Source organism: Andrena cerasifolii, chromosome 5 (genome assembly GCF_050908995.1).
Source record: "Andrena cerasifolii isolate SP2316 chromosome 5, iyAndCera1_principal, whole genome shotgun sequence".
Taxonomy (NCBI): Eukaryota; Metazoa; Arthropoda; class Insecta; order Hymenoptera; family Andrenidae; genus Andrena; species Andrena cerasifolii.
The window spans coordinates 2,900,052-2,923,411 of NC_135122.1; the positions used below are offsets into that span (position 1 = coordinate 2,900,052).

At 40.9% G+C, this 23,360-nt stretch overlaps 2 protein-coding genes across 11 annotated transcripts in view; both read left to right on the plus strand.

Annotated features, from left to right (window-relative positions):
• Window positions 1-23,360, plus strand: part of LOC143369134 (protein muscleblind-like) — a 544,190-nt gene that overhangs the window by 363,674 nt on the left and 157,156 nt on the right. Inside the window, exon 4 of one of the 3 annotated variants that reach the window (XM_076812639.1) lies at window positions 15,817-15,897. The exons of the other annotated variants lie outside the window; for them this stretch is intronic. Within the exon in view, the coding sequence (XP_076668754.1) occupies window positions 15,817-15,855 (39 nt within the window). The 3' untranslated portion in view covers window positions 15,856-15,897. Of the gene's footprint in view, window positions 1-15,816; window positions 15,898-23,360 lie in introns of those variants that run through there. 3 annotated transcript variants of the gene reach the window in all.
• The window catches only part of LOC143369102 (uncharacterized), a 366,056-nt gene that overhangs the window by 45,367 nt on the left and 297,329 nt on the right, over window positions 1-23,360 (plus strand). The window lies entirely within an intron of this gene.

Genomic DNA, 23,360 nt, shown 5'->3' on the forward strand with positions numbered 1-23,360 from the left:
CCCGCGGGAGATTCCCTTCTGGAGGCGTCGGGGTGCCTTTTGAAGATGTCTCCACGTTAAAAAAAACTTTATAAATTTTTTTGTTATAAATTATTTTTTATGATTTTTTTTTTATAATTTTTGTTAACTTAGAGAAATTTTCAAAAGGCATCCCGACTTCTTCAGAGGGGAATCCCCCGAGGACGCCAAGGTAGTGTGGGATTTTTACCCATTAAAACCCCACAGCCACTATCAAATTTTTAATAATTTACATGTAAACATCTCTATTATTAAGCCCCATTGGCCTTTTTACTTATTTAACTTATTTTCGACATAGATCCATCGTGCCAAGGCTGATCAAAATCGGTCTCTACCACATGGTGTCCTCCCCTTGTAAGGGTTAAATTAAACTTAATATTAAATTATCCTAAATGAATCCATGTTTCAATCCTTGAGTTCGCAGAATAAAATAGTTTTTTGCTTTAATCGTTTAAGTCCTTTCAGACTGTCTTACTAACTTTTCAGTGTAAACTGTTTTACTTCAGTGGCCATGTACACAAAATTCCATTGGAGATACCAAGGTCGTGCACACAGCGAAACATACAGAAAGTGATTTCTCACATTCCGAATCATTCTTTCGCGAAAACTACGCTACCAATAAAAAGAAATTCACTTGTTTTTCTCGCGAAGAATCACCTGCTGGCCTATTGTGCTATGATTTACAGGACACCCCGTGTACTTCTATATACGCGGGGAGCGAGTGCAGGAGGGGCGCGACGGGGGAGGGAGGGGGGGGGGTGGAAGAATAGAATGTATATTTGGGAACAAATACAATTTGAATGAATTAGCAGTAAACTGGGAATGGGCAATCCAGGGTTACCTGACCCGAGGGTGGCTGCCTTCCCCTCTCGCTCACTTTCACCCCGACTCAACCCGCTCCTCCTGCCTAAAGGCAGAGCACTCGTACGCGCTCTCCCTCTCTCTCGTTCCTGCTCTCGCGAACGGATGCTCTGCCTCCGCCATCTCGTCGTTTCCTCTCCCGGCAACCCTCGATATCTGAACGATATTTTCGGAGGCAAATTCCGCCGCAACAGAGAAAAACATCGTGCTCGGAGTTGGGGTTGGTTTTCTTCTATCGTCTCGTCCCTTTGTCCTTTCGAGTCCGTAAACAGAATTCGGCCTGTCGAAGCGTCGTCGACAGGTGCACCCCTCTCTCGCCTCTTGTTCCAATCTTTGCGCGGGGGCGGGGGGGTTGTTCTCGCGTGCATCGCGAGGGTGTATCGATCAGCTTCGAGAGTATGATCCTGTTCGCGCCGCCCACGTAATCCCCCGCATTCTGTTCGCCGATGAAAAGCTGCAACAGGGCACAATGGACAGAGAGGCGTAACACAGCGACAGCAATTCGTGGAGATGAATTGGATGAGCGAGCCGGGACACTGGTGGAAATTAATCGTCTCTTTATGACTCTGCGAACTGTTTCTCGGGGATGAAATGATTCCTCCCTTTCTTTCAGCGCGCCCAGGCTGCCGAATTTATTTTTCTGCCAGGGCTTTGATATTGGTACAGTGGAGTGTCGATCGTTCGAAATGAAAAGTGGATAAAAAGTGGCTCGTATCTATTATCGGGAGCACAGGTGAGGGGAAATCTGAGGAGAACTCGACGCGAGAAAAATTATTAAATAATATCTACGAAAGCAACTTCGCTGTATCGAATTTTTATGGCGCGTGATAACGCGTTCGCTGGACCTGTTGGCTCTAATCTGAGCGTTTTGTTGTTGATGAGATGATAAAATATGGGGTAAGGAGTGCGCGTGGTGGTACAGTTGTGAGCGTAAACGTAATGCTGATTATTTTTAGCAGAATAGGTATTCTTTCCCTCGTGCAGCGATTTTTCTTCTGAGGGTTTTTTTTATTTGGACTGGAAACTAGAAAGTTTATGTTATAGGAAAAATGAGGAAATATGTGAACAGCACTAAGATTTGCTACGAGGGTCACAATTTCGCTTTTGATGGGACAGCAGAAAAGTATTGGGCACTCTGTAACTTGGATTTGCAGTGACAAAGTGATGGAATAATTGACAATACGTCCGTTGAAATAATAATTTGAATCATTCGGTATAAGGATTATGATTAGAGGCATTGGCACAGGAACTGAGTAACATAAAGTATTATGGAGGCCCAACATCTAAGAGCGAACAAATCTTCATTCTGAAAATTAACAATTTCATCTCGTCTCACAACTGAACTTCTGTGTCACTTAAGTACCTACTTGTAGCGATGGGACTGATACCAATACTATTGATGATATTCAGTCACTTTGATACCAAAGTACTCAATAGGAAATATCGATACGCATCGGAATTTTAGGTAGTTGGTATTGATTATCGATACCGATTCTTCTTCAACCGATACCGTATAAATACTATACCGAATCAAAAACGGTTTGATACTTTCCGGAAGTATCGGTATTCGTTTGATACGTTACGAAATTATTGATACTCGTTTGATACCTTACGAAATTATCGATACTTGTTTGATACTGTATGAAATTAGCGTTATTTATTTGATAATTCTGTGATCAGATGGGAAACCTGTTATGATATCTATTTGATATCTACTTGAAAATATATATTTTCAAGTAGAATATATATTTTCTGATATCTTTTTTCAAGTAGATATCAAATAGATATCATAACAGGTTTACCATCTGATCACAGAATTATCAAATAAATAACGATAATTTCGTTCAATATCAAACAGGTATCGATAATTTCGTAAGGTATCAAACGAATATCAATATATATATACCTGCTGCATGCTTGTACGAAAGTATAAATTTCGATTCGCAATTTATTATTTCACGAAAATATTATTTATTACCAATCGTGATTTGATAATATAACAATTAAGTAGGAGTAGGAATCAATATCATGAACTACCTATATAATTGAATTTTTATTAATAAATGATGTACATACACATTGTTCCTTAAAAGAAAAATATTTTTATATTACGGCAAGCTCCGTGCCTGCTGAACGCGTTTTTCAAAGGCTGGAGAGTTAGTCAGTAAGAAAATAACTCGATTAAAGGATAATAAAGTAAACCAAATATTATTTCTTAATAACATTGTACAATGCACCAATTTCTATACATTAAGGAATAATGTACATCATTTATTGATAAAAATTCAATTATATAGGTAGTTCATGATACTGATTCCTACTCCTACTTAATTGTTATATTATCAAATAATGATGGCTAATAAATAATATTTTCGTGAAGTACTAAATTGCAAATCGCAACCGAAACTTTCGTACAAGCATGAAGCAGGTATTATATACATATTTTCAGGTAGATGTACCTGTTTGATACCTGCGTTTAAATATCGAGATCTATTTGATACCTACCTGAAAATGTCGATATCTATTTGAGATATTTAAACGCAGGTATCAAACAGGTATCGATATTCTCGTACAGGTATCAAATAGGTATCGATATTTTTTGTGTAGATATCAAACAGGTATCGATACATTCGCATATCTAAGTATCAAAGAAGCATCGATTCCTTTTGATACCTTTGACTTTGATATGTACCAATACCAGATTAAAATCTGTAGAACGGTATCGATATGTATCGATACGGTATCAGTCCCATCACTACCTACTTGTATGTTTCCGTACAAAATTCTCACTATTCTAACTTTACACTCGGTAATTCTCACGGAACCTCAGAACAACCCTTTTCTACTCGTAAAACTCGCATTTCTAATTATTTTTATTAATCCCATTCTACTTGTACCGCTACAGTATAATAAGTATATCGTGAACCCGAAGTTATTGCCCAAAATAATCTCGCGAGCATGAAACTTGCACCACGGAAATATCGTAGACAGATTGGGAATAGATGGTCTGGAAAGGGCCACTGTTGCACCAAAAATGCTCATTTTCACTCGTAGCGCAATAAGTTTCCCATTAATCCACTGGCGTAGACGTCTTTGCATTATTCCCAGGAAAGGCTCGCAACGCTTGCTCCCATGAATAATGCACCGTTCGCTGGGCGTTAAAATCCCACCGCCACATACTTTCAGTTAATCTGACAGTTGGAAGTAGTTTTCAAATAGTTCCGAGCGGACGTAAGTCAGGTTGAACTCAATCTCTGCATTATCCGCTTCCCTGCGCCACCCCGCAAGAAGGGTTATCATCGTCTTTGCCCCGAGAGGCTTTCCATGTACGCGAATCGATACGTGACGCAAGAATTAATATAGCTAGGTGGGGGAGCGTCGATTTCGCGGGAAACGCTGGAAAAAAATGCCACTGGGTCCGCTGCGCGCCCGATTTCCCATGAATTTCGCCCGTGTTCGATAAATTACAACAATTGTTCCTTGTTCGAATACCGCCACCCCCCCGGGGAAAAAGCGAGCGATTCAACGCAACCGTGACACGGTCGCCTGCCTCTTCGGCATCGAAAATGTTTTTAACGAGCGAATTTTGCAGGGAATAGTGAGCTTCACCGTCGAAATTGCTACTGATGGATGTTAAAATGTGATTTCGGGACCTGGAAATCTGAAGGAAAGAGGCGTTAAAGGTTTGGGAATGTGCGCGGGGTATGGTTGGATGAGGAGGAAGTATTAGAACTGCAGACTGATTGAGAATCAATTGAAAACGTTCAAAAATATATTAGGGTAGGCCGGGGGCGGTAGTAACAGGGGGGCGAATGTCTAAATATCTCAAAACCTATTAGTATAAAAAGAATATCTGACAAATTTTAGGAAGATTGAGTAATATTTAGGGGTTGCACACTTTGCACACTAAATAATGTGTAGTAGGAAACACGATTTTCGATGATAATTATTTTTATTCCCAAGTCCTTAAAAAAGAGACTAAACTTCAAGAAAGACTTAGATTTAGATAAATTTACATTTTATTATTATTATTATTATTGTTCACACCTATACAAATTCTGTAGCTTATTATTTTACCCGCATTTTTAAATCCTGAAAAAGCGAAAATATGTAAGGTAGACCGGGGGCGGCAGTAACAGGGCTGGGGGTGTAACACGGTAATATCTCGAAACATATAATGGATATTAACACCAATTTTAGATATATGATGGGGAATGACATTTGGAATACACACATCCATGGCCTAGTAGTATAGACCATAAAAAAACATCAAAAAAGTACAAAAAATTACGCCAAGTACATGAAATCAATTAAATCACAAAAGAATAGAAGATAATAATTATTAGAATATAAAAAAAAGATGTGAAAAAGAAGTGAAGAAAATAACTTTTCGATACCCTAAAGTAACTTTTTCCAACTGATTTAAAATTGTAATATAAACACTGTCTTTGCAAGTATGTGCTTTTTAGAATTTTTAGTCTGTAATTAGACCTTTTTTAAACTAGTACTGATCGTTACTTACAAGGGAACATCCCGAACCCGGAAATTCGAAAAATTCTGAAACTTTGTGAATATGAACACAGTCAATTTCTCCTGTATGCAGATCACCTGAAAGTTTTTCGTAAAATTGCGAACATTAATGATGCACTTCTTCTGCGACGACCACTGCTGCTCGAAAGTCGATCACCTAAAATAACGAATTCAAACGATTTTACTTATTATATTATATTATCTAGTATTTGAACGAAGGATATTTCGAAATATTGATTTGGCAAAAAATGCCTGATGTTTAATATAAATGTTTCAATTTTTAACATAAATCGTGTCTGCCTTTCGTCAATTAAAAGAAAACTAAGCATCGGATAAAAAAATCCTTCGTTCAAATACTGGATAATATAATATAATAAGTAAATTCTTTTTAATTCTTTATTTCACCGCAGAAGCCTTTAACTTAGTTATTAATAAATATTTTTAAATAAAAAAATTACGATGCACGGTACTAGATGCAATGCTTAAAAGGAAAAAAGATTTTCCGAGAAATATGTTACAGTTTTCGAGTAAAAAATTTCCAAAGACCACCCTTTTTTCGGCCTCCTGACCGAGCATGACCCCTTAAGCTACTGGATTCATTTATTATTTACACGCCCCACCTTAGTCCACTACACTGTATAAAAGGGTGTAACGTGCAAAAGAGTGCGGAAAGCTACTCTTGCCATCCTAAGAACTATTTAGGAAAGTACAAGGCGCGGGGGACCGGGGCAATTAATAATTTCTGAAAAATGAGCGAATTTTGTAATCGCCGGTCTGCGAGACCAACGCGCGAGTTCAGGGAGGTTAAAACGCTGGCAATTGACGGACAGAAAAAACTCCAGTCTCATCCCTTCACGCCACCCCGCTTTCCTTCGTCACTGGCGCCCACAAATCGCCCAGCATCCGACGGCATTGACCCTTTTCGGCTGTTCATAAACCGTTAACGATCCCGTATCTGACGATAATTACACGCCCCCGTGAAACGTCATAAATTTCCCGTGAAATTTGCCATTTGCGCCTGACCTTATCTCATCGCGCTCTCGTGTGTTCGTTCACCTCTCCCTCTGCCCCGGCACCGACACCCTGCCGCTCCCTCGCCCCGCGTGCCGTGCACCCCCGACGCGCACGCCGCGCGCGTATCGATGTTTAAACCGCGCCAGGGTAAGCCTCGAGGGTAATTAGACCGCGGCGTGAATGCCACGCGGTATGGAAAATTGAGGTATCGAACAATACGATGATCACGCCCGGACTTGTCAGTATGTCCGTCCGTTCATCCGTCTGCTTTCCTACGCGCGCAATTTCTCCGTTATCATCCGCGTCGGCCGAAGACAGCTCGAGCGCCCGAAACATCGCGCCCGGCGACGTCTGTATTTTCCACGAATCGATACGGCCACCACGCTCCGAGGATTTTGCAAATGAGGTCTCCCCCGCTCGTCGGTTGGCCGGATCGCAATGGGATTTTGGCGGTACATTGGTCAAAGTAGTCGGTTGTTTGGATGATTTCGTTGCTGGTGTATGGTTAAACTGAAAAATAAACGTGTTCAGTTCGAATGCTTTTTAAGAGAATATATGTTTATCCTCGACTATATGGTGTCAGAATTTCTCGTCACAAAATAATATGTCCCACAGAGGAGATACACTTGAAGATATGCGTTTAGCGTAGGCTATTAATTCGCCCCTTAATGGGAAGGTCGTTGCTAACCTTTTTTGTACCTGCCAGAAACACTTGGAAAGTTTCGATGACCGATTTTAGTCCTTTCGTTACGGCGTACATTTCCGCGAAAGTGGTTTTTCTAAACAATTTGAAATCCTGATTTTCTCGCGTGATTTTTGCAGGAAAAAATCAGGATTTCAACTTTAAATAGCCGCCATTTTGTTTTAAATTAATATTTCGGAAAATTCTCTCCGTCAATCTGAGGATACATTAATATACTATCGAAATCTTTTTTGTTTTTTGATTTTAGATAATCTGGTTCCGAATGGTAATGCTCACCGCGAAACCAAATTTTTAAAAATGCTTCTTGGATGTCGCTTGTTATTTTATTATAAACGTAAATATTTTTCTACGAAAAAATTACCAAATATTCTTTAAACATTGCTCTTTTAAGCGCAAAAAGTTCTGTAAAAATATACGCTTCCGCTTCTTCAAAAAAAATTCACAAATATTCGCCTCTTTTGACCGCCTGACTAGGCATAACCCCTTAACAACCGGCGGCACCGTTGATTATTTTCTTCATTTTAAAACTTCATCACACAGCCAACAATAAACAAGCGGCGAATGGCTGACTGTAGTAAACTCGCAGGTACGCGAACGTCCGCGAGAAAAATTGCCAAACGGTCGTTACTTCAAAGACAACCCTCCAATAATTATTAACTTAGGAATTGAGAAATTGGATATCTCTGACACTATTAGGTCGTTCTTCTTTGTTCAATGAGTTCTATTAGCCCCTAAACCTTATCTACAGGTACCTACAATTTACTGACACTCGGTACACTAGGTGAGAATGTAATTTGATGTTTATTTGGGGCAATCTATTATTCTGAAATCTGAGAATAATTTAGGAAATTTACTAATCATCATTAGCTCGGTTTTCGTCAGCATCTAAGGCCTCCTGGTGCAGGGAATGTTAACACGAAAATTTTTTAATTTTCCAAAGTAATTTAGAGCACTTTAAAGAGGGATTCCAGTAGTGCTGAAAAGTATAAAGGAACTACGAGCCTAACGCGCTCTTTTAAAATTCAACACGAACAATTATCTTCATAGATTTATCAGAATCGAGTGAAAGAGTGCTGAAAGGGAAGAGCTGGGAAGGAAGCAGTATGTGCCAGAGTTGCTCGAAGAAAAATATGTCCTGGACTAGCTAACAATATCGTTTCATCCATTAAGCCTACGTAGGAGCACCCGTGTACAGCCACAGGGCGATATTGTGGTTTCTTGCAGTCGCGTACCTACCCCATGCGGGTAATCAGAACGACTGTGTTTCTTTCTTATCCTAGCGTGTAGCCGTTAAAACGATGGAGAAGTTGGCTATTGCAAGCTTTGATCGGAACGGAATCTAAGATACATAAATGAAAAATTGCGGTTTGCTTTGTAGGAAAAATACAGATGCTCCTTTACCTGGGCAACATTGTCGCCAATCACTTTGACACTTTTAAAATTTCCTGCAGAAGAAGTGACGCGCAATTTTTTTCGGAAATCCACAAAACACTGACAGATTAAATCTTTCTTAAACCTCTCTAAAAAATTAGCCTCGGTTAGATCGCTAAAAAATTAATCACGCGAGAAAGAAGTGTTCCCATGTCGAATCTCGTGTTCCAGTAGCTGAAATGCCAATCTTATTACGCGTTACCGTGTTGTCACAAATTTAAATTGAAAGCGCCAGAGATTGGGTTGCTGTCGGTCCTGTGTACATGCATTTAATTAAATCTTCTACTCTGCAAGTTGGATTTACGTCGATATTCGCCAATCAAATCGTTGATAGCAATTCTTCCACAGTTAAAATGTGAAAAGTGTTCATTACTAATATCCTTTCCAAATTTTCTTGTTCGTTCAAGGGCATTTAATAATTCGTCTGACGATCTACCTGTTGGACTACCTCATACATGCATTGCCAATGAAAAATATGACAGTAACTGGCTGCTAACCTTTATTCAAGAATAGACTCTGCCACAATCAATTTTGTATTCATCGCGTGTATATCTGTCCTGACAATTATTACTTTGTAATTTGTGCAATTATTTTGTCCCATCTACAGATACCTATGTCATATGGCGATAGTATCTTGCTTTAAGCCGACGAAAAACCAGCGGAACTTGTAACCATATTACCTATTTTGTGTTGCGTCAGTATGTTCGCATTGGTACACACCTAGGACTAGACAAATCAGGGTGAACTTCGATAATTTTTTTTCCATTGAAAATATTTTCTAGTTGAAAAATCTTTATATACATCTGAAAATACACACTTTAATGTAACAAGTGTGTACATTTAATTCGAAAACTAAGAAGATTGAATATGTAATAGCGTTTTCCCCAGAACGGTATTTGACCAAAGGGTAACTAATATTTTTCGAGAACTAGTGGACCGATTCAGTTGAAATTGGGCACAGAGATTTTTGATAGAATTATTTGTTTTTTATGGTAGGATTTTTTTTTAAATTTATAGTTCCTGTTTTATTAATTAAAAAGGGATGCTTTTTTACTGCAAAGTCACACATCTGTAGTCAAATGACCCGCATTTTGCAAAAAATTGATATTTTTAAAATCAGCTACGACAATAACTAGACTCTTTTGTCTTTTAGGAGATTTTTTTTCTTGTTTCGGATAAAAACTTTGGGAGAAACCGCGGAAGCTGTGCTGACAAAAAACTACCCTGCGGAAATAAAGATTTTTAAATTACAAACTATTTCCACTGAAACAAAAAGAAAAATTGTTTAACCCTCGGTTGCCACACCTACTTTTTCGAACGTCGTTGTCACACTGTGTCAATTTCACCATGCCAATTTTCAATCAGTTGTCATTTAAAAACTGTTAGTTAAATTAAGTCTAAAAAATTCTAAGTTAAAGTTTGAACATTGTAGAATATATGCCCATCGTTGAAAGTTGGCACTTAAAGTGTCATCTAGCTTAAAAAAAAATTGAAGAAATAAGAGTTCTAACAAAAATTTTTTTGCTTAAAAAATTGCAGGGTCTATTTAACCCAGTGTGACAACGAGGGTTAAGTTCACCCTGCTTGTTCTAGTCGTAGGTGTATATTGCCCCTTAAGGACTTTATGAAACCTTGAAGACAACTGCCTCTATCGGTGTCAAAGGAAACTACATTGAAGATGATCGTCAGCGATAATAATTGCATTTAGATAATTCATTAATTTTTTGTGCCGCCGATTTCAGAATCCTGTGTAATCTGATTGTGCATAATTTCATTCGTAATTTCATGATAACTGGAGGAATAGCATGCCAGGAACAGGCAAGCCCTCGGTTCCTATTAACAGCGGGATTGCAGGGACCATCGAAATCCTCTTACACGCGACGCATTAGCCAACAATTCCCAGCCCGATGTAAATACACGATGTCTCTCGTTCGCCAATCGATACCCCGAATTCGCGCCAAGTATTTCCAGCGTCGTCGAGCATACCGCGATTCACGCGACTAACGGACGCAACGTTGTCGAAGAAACACGCGTCATGCGGGGCGCATCGGATCGAGCTATGCAGATCGTGGAGGCGTATGCGCCGGCTGTAATGCTAGCTGTAATACGAAGGAACAGTCGGAACAGCAGTGCGTATTTCAGCGCACGCACCTGGGATACCTATGTGCGCGCAATACTGAACACGACAGAGTTAGGCCAGGCTTTAATGGCACGCAGTATTTTCAGCGAACCTATTTTTGGATGCGTGGGTGCTACACTTGAGCCTAAAAATTAGTGTAATTATAATTAACGAGGGTGACTATGCGTTTTGGTAAATAGCACAAATTATATAGACAGTCAGGTGGAATCTATGATGAGAATTTGGTGGAATGAGAGCTAGTCATTGTTAGCGCCGATTTTTTGTCCCGTTTATATTATAATAATAATAGTAATAAAATTTCAACAGAATTTCGTAAGTACGATTTATGTCCCCGGTTATTTTTGGGCCCCAAGTTTAAATTTAAGGTAACTATTTGTGCGTGAGTATTGGTGATAGTCCCCGAGTCTGTATTTCTTTAAAATTACAAAATAATCAATATGAAACCAAAGCCACAAGTTTGCTATTAAAATTATACTAATTTAGGTGCAGTGTAGCTGAGTCTACGAAGGGGTGGTCCCTTAAAAAAATATCTCTTGTCCCCGGAAACTACAGGAAAAAATGGGCTTTCACGTACTTAGACACTTCATAGTGTACGAGATATTTTACAATAGAGATGGTGTTTCATTCGCTAGGTACTTCGTTCGGTGCTTGTTATTTCAAACGTTTCTCAAGTAAAAGCAGAAAATAGATGATCAGAAATATTGGCGATGTGGAAATCTCGAGTCCGAGTTTGGTTTTGGCAGACTTTTTGGTTTGCTTCGTTGGAATTGCTACAGGGAATAGAATTTTATAATTATCTTGAACTTTCGCGTTTAAATTTACTTTTAGGAGGAAAATAAAAGAGTACCTATTTAAACATTTCTCATGCGAACTTTAATGTTAATTATCTCGTAAACTATTGAATGTTTACGCTAAGAGGCCAAGTATTGGTTAAATATTTTTTTACTGCTAACCTACATGTAAAATTTTGTTGAAATCGGCGCACAATAATTCATGCAGTCTTGTGGTGAGATAAATTCTAATATAAACAGATACAGACTGCGAAACCTAATCCTCGTCATCCAAGTATTGTCACTGAACATGACAGTGCTATTTCTTAATGTAATGCAATATTTTTAGAGACTGGACCTTTGAATTCGTAGGGGCTTGTAAGAAACTCTTACAAGGGACTTCATTGAGGAGTATGCTTTACAATGTGGGCATGTAGCAATACTGTTACCTATAATATCCTTGATAGTGAGCAAAGTTGAGAGTAATTAAATAACAAATTATACGGATCAAATAAATCTCACTTTAAGTTTAGATTATTTGACGAGTAAAGTTAATCTTTTTATTCGACTCGTGACCAATAATTTTGTTAACTCTTATTCGTTATTCGAAATCTTATTTAAACACAAATTTTGCCCATCTCTGATCATGAGGATCTACTTACAATTAGTCCTCTCACCGCAAGGATCGATGCCTTCCACATCGATCCCCACTCTTCCAGACTAACTCTGTTTCCCGCCAAAACGTCAGGAGAGAGTTCCTATCTTTCCGCGTGTTTCCCAATTGTCCACACCTCCGCGCCCTTTGTGAAGGATGCGACCTTACTGAGGAACATCCATCGTCGCTACGGCTGTTGTTTCACACCCAAGCCCCACCCTCTCAGTCAATAATCCTGGAATGCAGGACTTTCTTCCGACGACAGATATCCTGTCTTCTGTCCTGGTGTTCGATGTTTCTCACAGTTTACCGTGGAGTATAGAGGTTCCTAGACGAATGTAGGTGTAGCTTATCCTTGGAGGACGATCAACATGAAGTGTAATGCAGCTTGGTTGGACACTATCACTGGAGGCAATTAAGATATTCAACTATATTCCTCTTTGACTGTTTCTAAGAATGGTTGAATCGATAAGGGAGCAGCACTGGTGTTGTAGGTTCAGAAGGATTTAGAAATATACTTCAAGGAACCGTGATAAGTATTTTAAATGTTATCACGGAATGGAAGGTGAGATTGTCGCGGTAGATTGGTTGAAGTGTTTCTTCAGGTACGTGGACTTTGGTAGTCTTTGGATACGAATGTTTGGATCCCGGCTGCAAGACCTAACAATAAAACTGATCTCTGTTCAAGAGACTACTCTACGAGCAATATACGGCCGTCGAAGAATCTCTGCTTGCGAATTTGTCGGCAATAAAGGGACCTAGAAGCTTCGTGCTCTTCTGTCTGAAAAGTCGCCAGAATCCCTCCAAAGACCTCGCCTACTTAGGTGATCACCCATACGCTCAGAAGAATGTCTACAAAACTGACCTCTGCTTTCATGCCAGCAACTGACCCCCATCGAAGACGTTTACCGAGAACCACGTGCTGCTATCCCTGATCAAATTCTAAATTCGTTTGAGGAAAGTTTTAGCGCTAGAAAGGGAGCCAGCCCGGTGTCCTGAAAGCGCCGCATGCGGGTTCCGATCCAACAGTCCCCGCTGGTAAACTTCCCATCGGGAGTATCGACATCGTCGCCCCAAAATTAGCAACATCCTCTTCGTCGCGTATCCTGAAACTGGCGAGCCGCTAGAAGACTGGCGAACGCGTGCAAGACACCCATCCGCTGCTCCCCCTTTGGACAGCCACCCTCGTTAGACGCGTGGCAAACCTGCGGCTTATTTCGCCCTGTCCGATCAGCGTTTCGCGGATCCGTCGTTTCTGAGAAGTGCACGTTTGCCCAGTCACGTAAAGTTGCTAGCACATGTCCTGGCAGTCACGCGGGCGCACGAATAGCCGTGGTAGCTGGGTCATCAGACGCGTGCCGCAGCGATGCATCATGGAATGACGGGATTCGCGGCGAAGCGCCTCGCCCGCTCACAAATCACATCGCGCGCCCGCACGTTCCTCTGCGCTCGTATGCATGTACATGCATGCACGCCGGGGCGTCAGGTGAAGAGGACCTGGCCCGCGGCTCTCTCTGACCATCGTTCCGATAAAAATGCCCCATGGCAATGCTGTTGCCATGCCATTCACTCGAATCCCTATCCCGGTCAACTGCGGCTGGGTCGTGATAAAGATGCATTGTCCCAATTATTTCGAATAATTGGAGAACAAACGTCACTAGTGTGGGAGGGCCAGCGGGAAACAATGAAATAAACTGAGCCGGTATGATCGGCTTTATTCCGCAGTGACTCTGTCACTGGTCCAGACACGACAACCTCGTCATCCCCGCATTCACGATCTTATATCTCCCATGCACCCTCACGCACACATTCATCCCTAGCCGTAGTCTTCTTCACGGCGACACGTCATGCGGCTACCTCTAAGGTCCTGGCGCCCGAATCTCTCGTCACGCCGCTATCGCCTAACAAGGGCCCGCCTGTCCGGTGCGCCTGCATAGCATCACCCGACCCACCCGGTCCAATGCTTACACTAGGCTCCGTCGAACTTCGCATAGGCATTCCTTCGCAATGCTCGTCTGTGTTTGAAGAGTTTTGGGGGAATATTTTCTCCTCCATCTTGGGTTTGCTTTGTGGAGTTATTAACCCACTGACTTACTGAGCCGCGGCAGTTAGTACTAAATCCCTGACGAGGTGAATGGTCCTAGTTGAGTTTCAGGGACTCGCTGCTACATCTTCTTGGCTAGTATATTTGGCAAACAGTTGCGATCGAAACAAATGACATAGCACCCATTTGTTAGCTTTCCTGCATTGCAGGAAATGTTTACGTAAGTTCATACGCAGTCTGATGACATCCGCTCACGGTATCTATGGGTATGCTACCAAGCATTGACGTTTCGCCAATTGGTCAGCTGCTTGAGCAAAGAGCGTGGAAGAAACTTTTCCCAGGTTTCATCATTTCCCCTTACGAAGTCTGTCACTTTTACGTCCGAACGCTCTTGATGTGCGTATAATAATACGTGCGTACAATCATGAAAATAGACGTGAAAAGTTCCCGCATTCAAATCCTATCCAGTGGAAAGTGAAATTTTATTAAAAGTTCTCCATGCTTTTCGCCGTCTCTAGCCGTCTCTGCGGTCAGTTCAGACACTGGAAACGACTCGGTTCGCTCTTCTGCTCCGTCGCTGGGTAACTTCGTTCCGTCTTAGCCGTGTTTTCGAGTTGGACAGGCCTTGAGTTAACTTTATTCACGTGTCAGGCGAACGTATGGTTATCCCGCGTCAGCTCGAATTATATTTCCCCTGGTCGTGGGCACGGAAAGCGGAACGTGCGGGCGGTGTGGGGCACGCGATAAACTTATTTCTTTCCTTTGTTTACCCCTTGCCGCGTGGGCTTCGTGATTTCTCGAGCGAACACGGACGAGCGTGCTGGGACTGCCTGAGTCACCTTGCGATACACGAAGATCGTTTTTCGCGCGATGCCGCGCCCTGACTTTCAATGTTCTCCTCCGCCGCCACCCCGCCCTCCCCGCATATCCCACCCCCCTCCCCCTTTTCACCCCCTAGTTTCTGTGCTTCCTGTTCCGAGGGCTGCGAGAAATGTGCCACGTTGAAGAAAGGTCGGATCGGAGCGCGCGCAAATTACTTCGGACGATGAGTTATCGCGTTTGTCGAATAATCGCGCGTTTAGTCGCACGGTGGTTATTAACGGTGTGAAATTGTGAATGAAATTGGGAGCGGCAGATTAAATTTGGAAATTGCTGGCAGATTTTACCCGAAATTAGGATCATTTGGAATTTATCGACTTTTTAGGAGCTACACGGTTTTGGTAAATGTAGGTGGATAATTATGGCGAATATAAAACGTGGAAAGGTTTTTACAAAATTTTGCTTACTTTTGGCAATTAATCGATTTCCGAGGAATTTTAGTGTTTCTTTACACTGCTCAGTTCTTCAGAAATTTGGATTCTTTAGAAATTGATCGATGGCACAGGAATTCTATTTTTGAAGGAATAGATTTGTGTTTTTTGTTTTACTTAATTTTTGTATTCGATTCATTTACGCAGGCTACAATATATGATAATTATTTTAAGGAACAAGCATCCTTCGGTATTAAAAGTTGCAGTATCTATTTCAAATCTTCCAATTGCATGCTTCAGAAGAAACCTCAACTTCAAACCATCGTTGACTAAGGATTTATTCTACTACGCACAGGATTTTTTTCCAGTATTAATGTAAATTTCTCTTTTTCTGTTGCAGGTAAGCATCGTGTGCCTTGAATTCATATGTAGGGATTAGTGAAAGCTGGACCTTGATCCTCCGAACAGGTAAATAAATTGCAATTAAGCGTTATTCATATTTATGCACAGTGGAACAGTTTGTGGAATAATTAAAAAAGGGGGGGTTATTCAACAAAATCTCTTTGCAGTTTGAGAACGGAACAAATATCGGGAACAAGGTTTCAAAATAGCATTTTTCTTGCGAGTAATTGCAAAGAGCACTTTGTATATCTCGATTTATTAATAAACTTTCTCAATACAAATAATTTATACATATTTCTGTAAATGTGTAGAATAAATTTCATCAAAAAAGAACCCCAATATATTCGCAAAATATTTGAAAATATTCATGAAAATTCCACAATCAGCAGAAATAGCCGCGTCAAAAGTATTCGTACAATTACTCTTTTTGAAATATAAATAAGAAATTAGTATTTTGTAGGATTTCCTCTTGACTATACCTACTATAGAGGCTTCACACGTTCGTGGCATTGAATTAACCAACTTTAACGTTACATCTGGTGTAATTATTTACCCCTCTTCTCGTATTGCGCTTTTTAAAGTTTCTTTCGCAGAAATATTATGTTCGTATTGCTTTATTTCTGAATCAACAGCAAGCTTTTGATCATTGTTTCGCGTGAAGACAACATTATTTCTTTTTATTAGTTCATTTTTTATGAAATTTGTTCTACATAGACATTTATAGAAATATATATAAATTGTTTGTGTTAAAAAAGTTTATTAATAAACCGAGTTATATAAGGTGCCTTTGGAATTACTCCCTGTACGAATACTTTTTACACTCACTGTAGGTTTAAATAGTTGACTCTAAGTATATACTGTATATAGCTACACTAGACATTACCTTTCATATTGATACCTCTGATCTGCTTGTCAGATAAATACTCTCAGTCTTGCTAAACTGTGGTACCTACTTTTCTTTTGCCCATCACTATGTATGAATTACTTCAGTCGTTGTTTCTGATAGTACCGGCAGTATCGGAAATTTCTAATACCATTTCGTGCGAAGAAGCTATGCAGAGTTTCTCAGAAAAACTTTGTCCTTTGCATTTTATTAACAAATATGGATAATTATTGAACTTTGAAATGAAAGAGAAACTTTCACCCTTAACGTATAAAATTACAAATTCTTGGGGTAACAAATGAAATAGATATTTATTCTGAGTTCGTTACAAAAAAAAAGGTGTGCTTATAATCTGTTTCTTTACTCGGCTCAACGCCGACTGCCTCGGCCGCGCAGTTCTCTCGGCTAACCGCCTAGCAACACTACTCTGGCAACGCCGAGCCTTGCAGCGCTTATCTGGCAACGCCGAGCCTTGCAGCGCTTATCTGGCAACGCCGAGCCTTGCAGCGCTTATCTGGCAACGCTGTGTCTGCCGCGACGCTAGCGTACCACAAAATTTAGTACACCCATTTCAAGTGCATATAATACTGTAGGTGTATTGCTTAATTACAGTTCTTTACACAAATGTTTAGTCCCATCTTGCATCGATTATCAAGACTCACCTGTCCCAACTTTATTCATTATTGTTGTACATCTAAGTTGTATCGAAATATCAGAAAACACCCTCGATCAAACGAATCAGCGATTCCAGAGATCCCCCAGAGTCGACCATTACGCCGACAAAATCTTGCACGCATCATCAAGCAAGAACAAGGGCCAAACTCTCCTACACCTTTTTCCCTTGCAGGAGCGATTACTCCGCCTCTAATTAAATCGCGTATACCATTATCCCACCATAAGACACGCGTGCGAGCTTCGATCGTCCCAGCAGTGCTGGCTGCAGTATTCTCAGCTTCTTCGTTTCCTCTGGCGAAAGAAGCAAGGCGATCGTGCCAGGCGTGGGAAGTGTAGGTGGTCTTGGCCCAACGTCTGCCCCTCGATTTCTTCCGAAGATAACGGGCCGTTGACTCTGCTCCACGTGCACGGGAGTAGAAAAGGACACTGGGGAGGTGGCAGCCGGGTGAGAATTCGGTGCCTAATTTGGGAAGGTCCGTTTTAAGGGCCTCGCTGGAAGGGTCGGCTCTGGCTCACCGATAGGGCGAGATAACGCGTATCCTGGCTCGTTCCTCTTCCCACGACCTTCTTAAAAATCGTGGAGTCATTATCCTTGGGCGGCAGGGAGGAGGCTTCGTTCCTCCTCCTGAATTTTTAGAGTGTATCCCAGGAGAGGGTGACTCCGAGGCCTGGTAAATCCATCTACTGTTTCTACTCGGAGCTGGAGTTGGAACAAAAATATTAGCAAACCTGATACAAAGGGCATACCTCTGGCGTTGCCTGAGGTTTCTCACTGGCATAGTTGGTAGCGAAGTAATAGCGTAGTAGTACAAGTTGTTCGACAAATTTGGGAGGGTCTTCGAGTGAAGAAACCAAACTATGTGACCTGCAGATATATTTCAAGTGCTTCTATCGAGATCTAGACACTGTTGCACCCGCGACGAAGCCATGCAATCCTTTAACTCCTCTTTCAATTCTTGATATCGCAAAATTCGGCTACCTAATTCCTTAAACTGGCCACATACATGACTGACTCCCCAGAATAATTTGCACTCGAGAAATTACATTCAACCGGGGTTTAAACAAAGATGTACTTTCGACGCCACGCTTCCACAAGAATTACCCTGTGGCTAGCAGGTGTCAATGCCGCAGTTCCTATGCCACAGTCACACACCTTTCTTCCGTTACATTCTACGAAATTCCAGGAACTATTGCGCTAAAATATCCCGCGTGTTGCAAATCACCTTAGTTGTCGATCCAAAGATGATCTTTCATTCCAGGATTCTTCGTTCATTCCGGGGTCCATTTTCAACATTTGGGGCCGATCGATTTCTCTAGGAAAGTCCTCAGAAGAATGCCCTTTGTCCCGAAAATTGCGCCATACATCAAAATCTTCCGACCAATTGACGAATGCGATGGTGCCGAAATTTATCCCTTATTATTATTGCCAGTGCTTGTAGAAACTTCGTTATAGCCTAGCCTCTGGGATGTTCCTCCTGCGCATAAATCCTGTTGGTTATTAGAAGCTCCTAGCGAGTTCGTAATTTTTGATTGCAGCATATAAGAAGAGTGATACATGATCCCGGATAGAACCCCCAATAAGACCAAACATCCAGAAGCTCAGTAACTCTGTTGAAACGTCCCTGGTGCTTGTAACGTATCCTCAGTCTCCTCTGAAAGAACTCGAATGTTTTCTCGGAGTACAGACCATTGTTCTGAGTGTTTAACAGCCCCTGTCCTAGTTTAAATCGATCTTTATCCCTCTTACTGCTTCCCAAGTTCCTTTTTGGCTTCGGACCCTTCGGATTACAGTTCTAAACTCAGTTACACAGTAATAAATTTTTGAGATTGTTCGATTCCCGCTGAATCGGCCCCCGGCGCCGTGTCCGATAGTTCGCCGGCGACGACGAATCGCCGCGTTTAATTGCTTCGTTGTAATCGTTTCAAGATAGAAATATATCGACCCCCTCCCTCCCCCCCCCCCTTGTAACGCGGGTCCAAACAAACGCTTCGTTAACGGCTATTTACCCGATTACTCGTTTGTTTTTCATCCTTACCCGGCAGCCCGTCCCTTCGTTATTTAATTAGGGCCTGATTAGCCGCGCAGTTTTGTACAAATACTTCTTCGGGGCGCGCTTGAAAACGCTCGTTAAGCAGCCTGGCTATCGAGTTACCGTCCTAGTAACGAGCCCCGATTGTTTACGATCTTAAAGCATTCCGTCGTCCGTTGCGCGGCGATAATAGTGGAGGCTGGGGGCGGGGGGTTAGGGCGATATGATTGGTAAGCGGTGATCAACGTAACGGAAATTGCTGATAATGATTCGATAGTCATTCTCTCCTTGTCCTTTGATTGGGCTGTATTATTTGGGTAATATCGGCGAGTAATTCCTCTATAGGATTCACGTTATATAGACGTAAACTTGACATGAATCGGAATAACGAAGTGATTTCGCTGCGAAATGTAATTTATTAATATAATACTTTTGTGGAAAGCCTGCGCATGTGGCACGCGCGATCTCTTTTAAAATTTTCAGCCTGTTTCAGTATAATAATAAGAACAGTCTTTTTTATACTCTTTTAAATTGAAGACCGTGCGGCAAGAGGGGTGCAACTCCATCTTTACCAGTTTCGAGTGAACTGTTTATAAAATTATTGTTATGACATAGCATTAAAAGGAGAACATTAAGTGAAAAATATACATTTTTCACACAATAAGTAGTAGTTATTGTGTTAATAAGTTTTTATTTCTATTTGTGGTAAATTTTTCAAGGATGGATGTGCACCTGTCTTGCAGCAAAGAGTGCAAAAATCGGTCGCTTTTTGATAACTACGCACAATAAGGAACACGTTTTATTGATCTATTGTTGCTTTGTTAATCAAATATGGAAGAAATACGTCGATTTGTTGGAGACATAAAAAAGTAACATTATTCTTGCGCCGGCTGGAAACATCCTCATCCTCAGTCAACGCACATTTAAGAGCCTTATAAAAAGGCTGCGTATTATTTATTATTACGTCGTTACACTAGCGGAGAAAAAAGTTACCACTTTTTCGATTTGTTCTATTTTCGTTATTTTCTTAGCATACATTTGGGACTGTGGTATGTTTAATATTTGCATATTCTGGTGGGGAATTTAAAGCTGTATAAAACCCAGTTAAAGTTGAATTTATTTAACCGACAAACAAAATTGTTACATGATATTGAACGGGGTAACACATTTTGTCACAAGTTACCACGTTCACTAACTTTTTAGGTTGTCCTAAAAGCAACAGATGCCCCCACAAAATATTAGATTTTTTTAATAATGTTCAAAAGTGGCTTTTGTTGGCTTTAAAAGTGCCTTGTCTTGTTTAATGTTATGTAGGCTTTTTGTTTGTTAGTTAAATAAATTCAACTGTAACTGGGTTTTATACAGCATTTAATTCTCTTTCGGAACATGTATATTAGGCATATTAGACTGCAGTTTTGAGTTGATATCGAAAAGTAATAGAAATAGGGTGGTTCGAAAAAGTAGTAACAATTTTGTTCCCTACTGTATATTTTCCTTTTTTTCAGTGGCAAAGTAGCAAGAAGGTAATAGGTGCAAGTCCAAAATTTGAAATAAGTTGCCCATTTGTTTTCGGATGTGCATCAAACTTACGCCAAAAGATTTAGATTTTTTTTATCAATATTACACGTCATAACTAAAAAAAAACTGTCAAAAGTGGAGTTGCACCCCTCTTGTTGCAAGGTCTTCGATTATTCTTTTATATCCTAATGTATTAGTCAACTTGGTGGACCCAAGAGAGTGTAGTCGAGATTCTAAGTGAATCTCGGCCGCTGTTGATAAAATATTGTGCTTCGCTGATAAAGGGGAACAAAAGGCGAGCGCCATGGTATAAGCGGTACATACATAAGCGCGAACGTGAGGCTTGTTGGGCCGAAGTAAGGGATTAAAATGTAACGGGGATTTTTTTTCCTGGGGAATTAGCAATCGAGGAGGGCTTGAATTTGCCATCGAGATTAAATGGGCCGCCCCGTTTAATTCAAAATCTTGGGCAGCGGCTGATTAAATTGCCAGTCATTCGCTCCGCTCGATTATTTACTCTTCTTAACTGGGATTAGTCGCTCTCTTATTACTATCCACTTTACCACGTCCTCAATCCCTCTTTCCTTGCGCCGGCACCGTTTCCTTTGGCGTACAAGTTGCGAATTGTAAACCAGAGGGGAACTTTCGCGGAAGTATCGCATTTGCGCGTACGGACAAATTTCTTCCCACGGATATAAATTTCCTGATAGAGACGAAGGAAACCCAATTATCGTACACCTAACAGCCCTATCTTCTGCAGGGTGGTGTAGAAAAGAGGTCGAATAAATAATCCTCAATTTTGCGAAATTGAGATAGTAAAATAAGAAAATCATATAAAAGGGAAAAATTTATTTTCTTTTTCAATTTAAAACTATATGGCATAACAAAGTCACTTGTTGCATTGAAATTTTGTGGTGATATTTTTGTGCCACCCTTATTAAAATTAAATGTAAAATTAATTATGTCTTCATTAGGAAGCATTTCGAATAGTATCAGAAGCTAGAAATTATGACTGCACTGGCGTCAATGCCTGCAAAACAAAATGCTGTTGAAACCCTATTTTTGAATCGCCTGTTTCTCTGTTTACCGAGTGCCATGGTTAGTTGTTGCTCCCAGTGCCTCAATTGCACGTGGATATTTCGCGTGGCGAATCCAGTCCACAAAGGAAGGAGGAAATGTTACGTGAACATATATTGTTCAAGTGTTATTTTCCAAGTTATTATTGGATTAAGTTAGGCTGCGCGCGCCACCAACGCTCGTCTTCAACTCGCCATAGCTCAGAAAATATACTCTGAGCATCCTATGCTCGTATAACATTTCATTCTTCTTTTGTACTCTAGATTCGCCAGTCGAAGTATCGGCGGTTGTAAATCACCCTGCATACATCCTCGAGCTTTATTATAGAATTAAATCTTTCTGCATCCATCACGCCAGGATTGTTCCTTAAATCATTTCACTATTGAAAAGTGAGATTCGGGTAATTTAAAAGTGTCCACTTGTGATTGGGATCTTCCATTCATTCTCAAAACCAGGTCACAAGTGGAAAATGTCTTGTAATAAGGGAATGTAAAAGGTGAGAAATGGTATCCTCAATCACAGATTCCAGAGGTCTTTCTGTCTTCCAGTATGGCGGATCGCGTGCTAGTAACAGTGTCGTGAAAAGTCGACTCTCGAACTCCTATGGTCGAGCTTTGCACGCTCTAAAGGAGGGGTCGTGAGATCAAGCCGCGATACAAAAGTCGGTCGAGCATGGCACGGTTTATTCTTTCTGCCCGTAATATGCCGCATATTAACTTTGCTTTCGCGGTATGCAATTTTTCCTTGATAAAGCGCAGAGAAATGAGCGATTGAGAGAGGTAAGGTCGCACGCAGACGCGTCAGAGATCCCGAGTTCCTATAACAATGGCAAGAATGTAAAAAATCGGGAGGAAGTTAATTCGATGACAAAGTGATTCATAACACTGTTTCGTTCCTTTCTTATTTAATGGCGCGTGCTTTGTGCCGTCTGTTAACGATCTTGCAGCGGCTCCGGATGGTTCCTGATAGTTTGGCATGTTAAACTGTAACCACTGTGGATCGAGCACTTCCAAACCAATTTTAGAGGATGGATTCTAAGAAATACACCTTGTCTATTACCTGCAATTACTCGGCCAATAGTGCTGTGAGAGGAAAATTTTAATACGTACTTTCGGGACAGAGTGTCTTTTCGGCTTGCCTCTATTGCCTTAGCACGTAAAATGAGGGAGGCTGAGAATAAGCGAGAGAGACTGGTCGCTAGTGCTCCTCTCGCTCATAAGCAGTTTGTCCCATTTCGATTTACTCTAAGTGGGGTGAAATTAACCCCTGAAAATTCGGCTATTTTCCGATTTTATTTTGTAACTCGCAGTCTGTAAGAGATAGTTAAACTGTAACCACTGTAGATCGAGCACTTCCAAA